At 35.0% G+C, this 8,608-nt stretch overlaps 1 protein-coding gene across 1 annotated transcript; it reads left to right on the top strand.

The window, feature by feature from the left end:
- Nucleotides 1-1,359: 1,359 nt before the first annotated feature.
- LOC126879193 (uncharacterized) lies at nt 1,360-7,728 on the top strand. Its single transcript, XM_050642249.1, has 3 exons — nt 1,360-1,590; nt 5,762-6,030; nt 7,412-7,728. Exons 1-3 carry the CDS (start codon nt 1,542-1,544, stop codon nt 7,610-7,612), a joined length of 519 nt encoding a protein of 172 aa, XP_050498206.1. The 5' UTR covers nt 1,360-1,541; the 3' UTR covers nt 7,613-7,728.
- Nucleotides 7,729-8,608: the final 880 nt, after the last annotated feature.

Genomic DNA, 8,608 nt, shown 5'->3' on the forward strand with positions numbered 1-8,608 from the left:
GCGTACAATAATTATAACTACAGAGAAAATTTTTTGGATATTTTTAAAAATAATTTGGATAATTTTTGCTATTTTATTGTAGGTATTGTGTCAAAATTTATAAATTACAATTTTGAAATAAGTAATTTATATTAATAATTTATATTATTGTACTACATTTGAAGAGGGTAGGCGGCGCCTACCTTGCCTACCCCGACAGGCCGCCCCTGCTGTTAAGAGCCGCAGCGAGCAAGGTTATGATTGCCAATATGATTTCCAACATCCGAAACGGATAGGAACCAGAAGAAGAAGAAGCACTGTTAAGTTTAAGTTGCATTTGCTCTGAGTTTTTGATTTTTCTTGACAAGGTATTTAATTTTACTTACCTATAGGAGAGTTGAAATCAAAAGCAGTATCATTTATATCATTTTCTACTTCGATCTCATCCTTGTAATAATCAAAATCCTTTTCGATGTTTAAACTGTTTCGATTTGGTTCAACAATTTTTATGAAATCCTGGACTGCTAAGTTTACAACATGTGCGAAACAAAATACTTATTTTAAGCATGTAACTACTATTGTTCTTTTCATGAGCATTTTTCAGTGCGTAACAAATGATAGGAAAAAGGGTAAGTCCGTGATAATACACATTTATGACATTTATTCTAACATGACATTTTAGTTAAATCTGACATTTGTCAAATTTTATTTTCAATTTGGAATAAAAACAAATCAAATGTGTTTCTTGCATTTATAAAATGGTATTTTCTTTGATTTGTATAGCCTTATAAATTATACAGATTATATTTGTAATATTATTATCTAATTAAAAAAAAAATTTTATTATGGCGCCATCTATCAACAACTAGAATAACTAGAATAAATGTTGTAAATGTCTGTAATCACGGACGTGCCTTTTTTTCTGTCACATACAATTTAATGCGTTAGAAAGAAATCGAAAAACTGTGACGCACTGAAAGATGATCATGAGAAAAAGAATACACATCAATTTTGCGTTCGTCAGAAAACAAACGCAGATCGGGGGCTCCCCCGTGGCAGTGGAGCCGTATTAGCACGTAACGCAAAAAAAAGGTCGCCGGGGAATCACCGGATTGGGTAATCAAGAAACTTCAAGATCTTGAAATTTCTTGAGTCAAGACAAGAAATAAGATGTCAAGAAAACGTCAAGACAAGATTTTATAAAATTTCTTGATTTTTTCTCAAGACAAGACAAGAAGTTGTTGTCAAGAAAAGATTTCTTGTCTTGTCGACCCCTAGGTCATGGTTCAGCTGAAATCCACGAGAGGTCGTCATTATGATTTAACATGTCGAATATCACTTAGCATATTTATACAATCATGTGTAGTTTCTTTACTCTCAAATCAATTTTGTGCCACCCATGAAATGACTTGTATTCAAAATAACTATATCTTTGCTTAATTAGGTCAAAGGTCTTCTAAAGTGATAACAAGTAGCAATCATAGTAAACAGAAAAATTGCATTAGTTTATTTTTAGTTATTTTGTTGATATTAAAGAGCATTCTAGTAATTTTAGGAGGCACATGGTGTCCAAATTGTTGTTAGGTGTTGCTGTTGCGGCCACCATTGCAGGTAAGAATCAGCCTTGATAAATCCTTGCTTTGATAAATGTCATAAAAGTTTTTATTTGACTGTGATAAATATTTTTTTATGTATTTTAATGGTAAGACGGGGTAGGCCAAAGCTGAGGCGGATAGAAGCATATTTATCACACATAGGATGCTGAGAAGATCAGTGTTGCAACTGGGAAATTACCAGCAAGGAACAGAGCAGAATGATGCAGAAGAAGGTCGATGCTCTTTAAAGGTGTAGCACCATGATGATGATGATAATGAAGTGTTGTGACAGATAACAATAAAACTACAGGGCAACATTCATCATCATCATCTTTGTCTTCCATTGGTTTCGATCATATGCTACTATTTCCCTGCCGGTTTTCTACGTCTGATCTTTCCCAAAATACATTTCTGATGAGACTGTCATCACTCCGTACCACTTGGCCTGCCCATCTTAGTCTATTAGCTTTTATGTATCTGACGATGTTTTCCTGCCCGAAGAGAGTTTCTAATTCATTGTTGTATCTGCTCCTCCCTTCATTTGTCACACTGTCCCTGCAAAGGATCATATAGAAGTCGCAGTATTTTGCGTTCCCATACTAATAGCTTATTAATTTCTTTCTTTCTCAGTGTCCATGTTTCACTTCCGTACGTTACTGCTGGTCGTATTATAATTTTGTACATTTGAATTTTGGCACGTCTTGAAAGAAGCTTTGACCTCATTAGATGTTGAACAGCAAAGAAAGATTTATTCCCAGCCAGTATTCGTATTTCAACCTCCCATTCTCATGTATTGTCACTGGTAATTGTTTTTCCTAGGTATTTGAATTCTTTGACGACCTCAAAATTATGATCGTTTATGGTAATAAGTGAAAAGAATTTCGACAACGAACCAAGTAATCTGTTAACCGAGGTAAACACTACCAAACGGCGCCGCTAGGAAAATATTCCAATAATGCGTCGCAGATTACTTATATGAAACGTACCATTTTGTACTCTAATACAACAATGTACTCAATATGGTATAACAAAAAAGAAAATAATCATTTCGTTTTGATTCAATTCGAGTTAAAAAAATCCACAAGGAAAAGAAAATTTTTCCTGTAGTTGGCTTTATACCATCAATCACAAAAATTGGAAAAATCTGTAAGATATGTCTTAAATCAAATAAGAATAGAAATCAAGACTAATAGTACTTTATTAAATCTAGCATTATAAAGTTGCAAGCTATTCATACATCTGTAATCAACTGTCAAGTGGCTAACGGCATCCTGGTGACAGCCAGGCTGACTTGTCACTGTCATGGCTATTACTATTCAGCACTCCAGCCACCTTAACAGTACGCAGTTATGCGTAACATATTACAAAATCCTTTGTAAAAGGTATAAAATTTTATTAAAATCCCTTCGAAAATTCGAGTCTCTTGCTATCCTCTGACACCTGATGTTTCGAAATGTATTCCTTTTCAAAGAGGCTTCGCAAGACGACTGAATTGGACAAAAACGAAACGAGAAGATTATTTCCTTTTTTGTTATACCATACTCTGTATTAGAGTACAAAATGACAGGTTTCATATAAGTAATCTGCGACGCATTATTGGAATATTTTCCTAACGGCGACGTTTGGTACTGTGTACCTCGGTTAACAGATTACTTGATTCGTTGTCGAAATTATTTTCACTCATTTCATCGTTCCCCGTTCGAGGACAGTCTAACCACACTCCGATGCAAATATTTTATTATTTGCACCATCTTCTCGTTTCGTTTCGGTCCAATTCAGTCTTCTTGCGCAGCCTCTTTGAAAAGGAATAGATTCCGAAACATCAGGTGTCAGAGTATGGTAGAGATTCGAATTAAATCAAAACGAAACGATTATTTTCTTTTTTGTTATATCATACTCTGTATTAGAGCACAAAATGACACGTTTCATAAAAGTAATCTGCGAAGCATTATTGGAATATTTCTCTAGCGGCGCCGTTTGGTACTGTGGACCTCGATTAACAGATTACTTGATTCGTTGTCGAAATTCTTTTCACTCATCTCATCGTTCCCCGTTATAGGACAGTCTAACCATACTTCGGTGCAAATATTTTAATATTTGCACCATCTTCTCGTTTCGTTTTGGTCCAATTCAGTTTTCTTGCGAAGCCTCTTTGAAAAGGAATAGTTTCCGAAACATCAGGTATCAGAGGATGGCAAGAGACTCGAATTGAATCAAAATGAAACGATTCTTTTCCTTTCTTGTTTATGGTAATGTTTTGTCTTATTCGCTGTCGTTCCTTTCTTGACACGACCTTGTATTTAGTTTTTTCTTCGTTTATTTTCAGGACTACGTTTAGTGTTGCTTCTTCAAAGTTCTAAACTATAGCCTTAACTTAGAGTGTTGTCTGTGCTACTGCATCTACGTCATCTGCAAATGCGAGAACAATATTTGCTCCTCTGGCAGTTATGTGTAGGATAACATTTCCTGGTGCTTAACTGACAATGATGATATTATAATGTTACTAGGAAATACTCATAGGGATTTAGAACAACTGAAACAGTGGAGATAACTACTTTATTTATTTTATAAAAGATTTATTCATAGTCCAGAAAGACACTGCGCATCCGCTAGGAAAAATATTCCGATTCGGATTTTTTGCACAATCTTACTCAAAAAGGACCCATTTTAACAAATTTGCATGTTGCCAGGACCAAAAGTGGGTCAAAACCTTTTTAAACGTTTTTTTTTGTTTTTTTTTCCTAAAATTATTTTTTTTGCATGGAACAAAGTTTTTTTAGATTTTTTGGATCATTCCAAACAGAAAAGGTCTTTAGTGACATTTCTCTAAAGTTGATAGTTTTTGACATATAAGCGATTAAAAATTGAGAAATTACGAAATCGGCCATTTTTAACCCTCAAAAACTATGTGAAAAACTGAAAATTTGAATGTTGCCAAGGTAGAAAAATATTCTTTAAATATCGATTGACGAAATCCCGTAGAGTTTTTTGCAATAAAATATTCAAAACTCCTTTGTTTTTTAATTGCTAATCAAGCGTGCGCGACACTATTTTCCACCGTTGCGTATGGTGCAAATGAAAGGAATAAATTCGTTACTTCGTAAACTGGCGACTTTAAGGAAAAATCCCGAAACATTTCGATTTTTATTTTTAAGTTATGATATTGTGGCATATATGGTATACTAGTGACGTCATCCATCTGAGCGTGATGACGTAATCGATGATTTTTTTAAATGAGAATAGTGGTCGTATGCTAGCTCATATGAAAGGTTCTTCAATTCTCTATTTAGTAATATAAACATTTATATAATTATTTGTGCGTACTTCTACTATTTTTTGTCAAATAATTTAATTTAATAAAAATTTTTGGACACCCTGTATAAATAATTATGTAAATGTTTATATTACTGAATAGAGAATTGAAGAACCTTTCAAATGAGCTAGCACACGACCCCTATTCTTATTTAAAAAAATCATCGATTACGTCATCACGTCCAGATGGATGACATCACTAGTATGCCATATATGCCACAATATTATAACTTAAAAATAAAAATCGACCTATTTCGGGATTTTTACTTAAAGTCTCCGGTTTACGAAATAACGAATTTATTCCTTTCATTTGCACCATACTGTCGGTGGAAAATAGTGTCGCGCACGCTTGATTAGCAATTAAAAAACAAAGGAGTTTTGAATATTTTATTGCAAAAAACTCTTCGGGATTTCATCAATCGATGTTTAAAGAATATGTACCTACCTTGATAACATTCAAATTTTCAGTTTTTCACATAGTTTTTGAGGGTTAAAAATGGCCGATTTCGTAATTTTTCAATTTTTAATCGCTTATATATGTCAAAAACTATCGACTTTAGAGAAATGTCATTAAAGACCTTTTCTGTTTGGAATGATCCGAAAACCTAAAAAACTTTGTTCCATGCAGAAAAAAATAATTTTAAGAAAAAAACAAAAAAAAACGTTTAAAAAATTTTTGACCCACTTTTGGTCCTGGCAACATGCAAATTTGTTAAAACGGATCCTTTTTGAGTAAGCTTGTGCAAAAAATTAGAATCAGAATATTTTTCCTAGCGGATGCGCAGTGGCTTTCTGGACTATCAGCTAAATGATCTTTTATCGAAAGTACTAATTTAGTTGATTGGTAAAACTCGTATTCACTTTATGATTTTCAGTTGTAACTTCCAGTGATGTGACTACCTGCTGGGGCCATACGTCTATAGCAGATATAAAAACGTTAGTCAACTACTGTAAACACATTATCCCTACAAACTTTATACTGGACGATGCACGTTTGAACTCTGAAGTCAAAGATTCTTCCAGTATAGTATGTGACCAAATAAAGAAATGGCTAGATAAATCAAATGACGATTTAACAACTTTATCGAAATTTAACAATTGCATGACTCAAAAAACTGATGGCCTTGAATTTAAGCACATCAAGGTAAGTATGGAACTCTGTCTTTTTTACTTTTATCTTTACTCGGGTTTTTAGTACTAGGAACTTTCTTTCGGACCTTCTTTCCTAGATGAATGACAGCTGAATGTGACTGCATATTGTAGAGTCCTTTTCGCTTTCTTTATTCGTCGTCTCTTATCTTCATCATCATCATCATCAATGGTACTACAGCCCTATCAAAGAGCTTCGACCTTCCCAAGTCTATTACGCCAATCAGTCCTATCCATTGCCAACCATTGCCAGTTTGTTGCGCCTATTTTTCTCCCATCCTCATCCACACCATTCTTCCATCTGAGTTTTGGTCTACCTTTATTCCCACAGGTTGTGACATAAGGATCCTTCTAGGAGGGTTGTTCTGCTGTGATCTTGCTAGATGTCCTGCCCATCTGAGTCTTCCTTTCTTATAAGAGATACTACGTCTTTACTACCAAATATATGTTTATATCTGTGGTATACCTGGTAGTTGTACCTCCCCCTCCAAACACCATTTTAACAGATGCCACCGAATATTCCTCTCAGGATCCTTCGTTCAAATATAGCAGGAGGCTTTCATGTGCCTTGGAGATGGTCCATGTCTCCGATGCATATTATGTTAACACTGGTTGTATAAGGGTTTTATATATGGTTATTTTTGTTTTTTGACTTAAGTTTCTGCTTCTCATATGTCTACTCAGTCTAAAATAGCATTTGTTTGCTAGGATAATCCTTCGCTTGATTTCTTCCGTCATAACGTTCTCCTTGGTGATCAGGGAGCCTAAGTATGTGAATTTGTCCACCGCTTCAAAGGTAGAGTTATCAACCGTGAATTTGTGACCGATGTTTCTGGCTCTCTTGTTCGGTGATGCCATCATGTTAGTTTTCTCCCCGTTTACTTGCATGCCCATGTTTTTTGAGGTATTTGAGAAGGTGGCATACATTTTTTTCTAGCTTGCGTGTTGTGCGGGCAACTAGGTCCACGTCATCTGCATATGACAAAATTTGGGATGATTTATTAAAAATATTTCCTCTTTTGTGTATTCGGGCATCTCTGACCGCCTTTTCCAGAGCTATGTTGAAAAGGAGACACGCCAGCGCATCTCCCTGAGCAACCCAACATGCGTTTCAAACGCCTGTGATTGTTCGCCCTGTATTTCAACTTTGCAAACAACTTTACGCATTGTAGCCTTAACCAATCATATCATTTTATCAGGGATGTCTCTTGTCTTATAAATTGTAAAAGTCAGAGATTAAGGATATTACTAGAAAGGGGTTCAAACAAGAAAAGTTTTCAGATTTAAATAATTATTTATTATTATTTTAATAAATTTTGTATCTCGGACTTTTCTCTTTTATTTACAGTAAATTTAATATCAACCACTTTTTGTAGAAACTTTATGACTGCCTACCGGAACTGAAGGAACCCGTGTTAATTAAGAAGGTCAGAGAAATAATTTACGAACAAAATGCAAATAGAAAAATCTACAAATATCTAAACCAAAAGATGACTGAAAACAACAAAGACAACTTGAACATGTTTCTAGATTGTCTAGACTTCCATACACTGAGTTCATCCGAACGTCGTAAATAAGAAAAGTGTATTTTTATATATTTATGTACTAATATTCAGTTTTTTTTCTTTCACTGTACTATGATAACAGTTTATTTAAAAACTTAATCGTAATAAAAACTAGTTCTTTTGATAAATTCCCCTCCTCCTTCTTATTCCTTGAGCCGTTGTCAGAACGTAGTAACCCCGGAAACAGATCAGCCATTCTGCAGCGCTATTCTGTAACGCCGTAATGTGGCTTACAGGTGATTTTGTAACCCCGACGACTACGCTGCGAAGTGGACCATTTGGAAGACTTTGAAGTTTTGCAATCATCATCATCATCATCATTCTCTTTGCCTTATCCTTATGTGGGGTCGGCTTCCCTAATTGCATTTCTCCACACAATTCTATCTTGGGTCAAATCAATTTTAATCCCCTTTACCAACATGTCCTGCCTTATCGTCTCCCCCCAGGTCTTCTTTGGTCTTCCTCTCCTGCTCCTTCCAGGAATCTGCACTTCAGCTATTCTTCGTATTGGGTGATTAACGTCTCGACGTTGAACATGACCAAACCATCTTAACCTATGCTCTCTCATTTTGGCATCAATTGCCCAGGCAACCAAACGACGTTTTTATAACGTAGATAACACGTCATAAAAATGACCAATTGACGTGTTTTTATGACGTAGTACTGACGTTGAAAATCACGTGTATTTGTCTCATCGATTTGACGTCATAATTGTGACGATTTTAAAACGTAATCGTATCTACGTTTTTTTCACGTCGGTAAAACCACGTCTTTAATACTTTCAAAAAGTGACCTCTTTCAGATGTTTCAAAATAGTATAAAAAATAGGTAGGTACATAACATGAAACCTATAGGCCTACGTCCCATGTGTCGAAGATATAAGTACTACCACTTGTTTAAGATCGCTTGTGCGCTAGGCTAGAAGCATCATTGATTCTGCATGATTGTACTAGCCCTCACATTATAATATTTTTACTAGTTATATATACCTACTTACTGTGTCAAAAT

The sequence above is a fragment of the Diabrotica virgifera genome, chromosome 1 (assembly GCF_917563875.1).
Source record: "Diabrotica virgifera virgifera chromosome 1, PGI_DIABVI_V3a".
NCBI classification, from domain to species: domain Eukaryota; kingdom Metazoa; phylum Arthropoda; class Insecta; order Coleoptera; family Chrysomelidae; genus Diabrotica; species Diabrotica virgifera.

Bases quoted from the DNA above. Each gene is read 5' to 3' on its own strand.
- LOC126879193 (XM_050642249.1), top strand. From the start codon at position 1,542: ATGGTGTCCAAATTGTTGTTAGGTGTTGCTGTTGCGGCCACCATTGCA. The intron at 1,591-5,761 runs GTAAGAATCAGC...TATGATTTTCAG, and splicing joins TGTTGCGGCCACCATTGCAG to TTGTAACTTCCAGTGATGTG. The intron at 6,031-7,411 runs GTAAGTATGGAA...CACTTTTTGTAG, and splicing joins TTGAATTTAAGCACATCAAG to AAACTTTATGACTGCCTACC.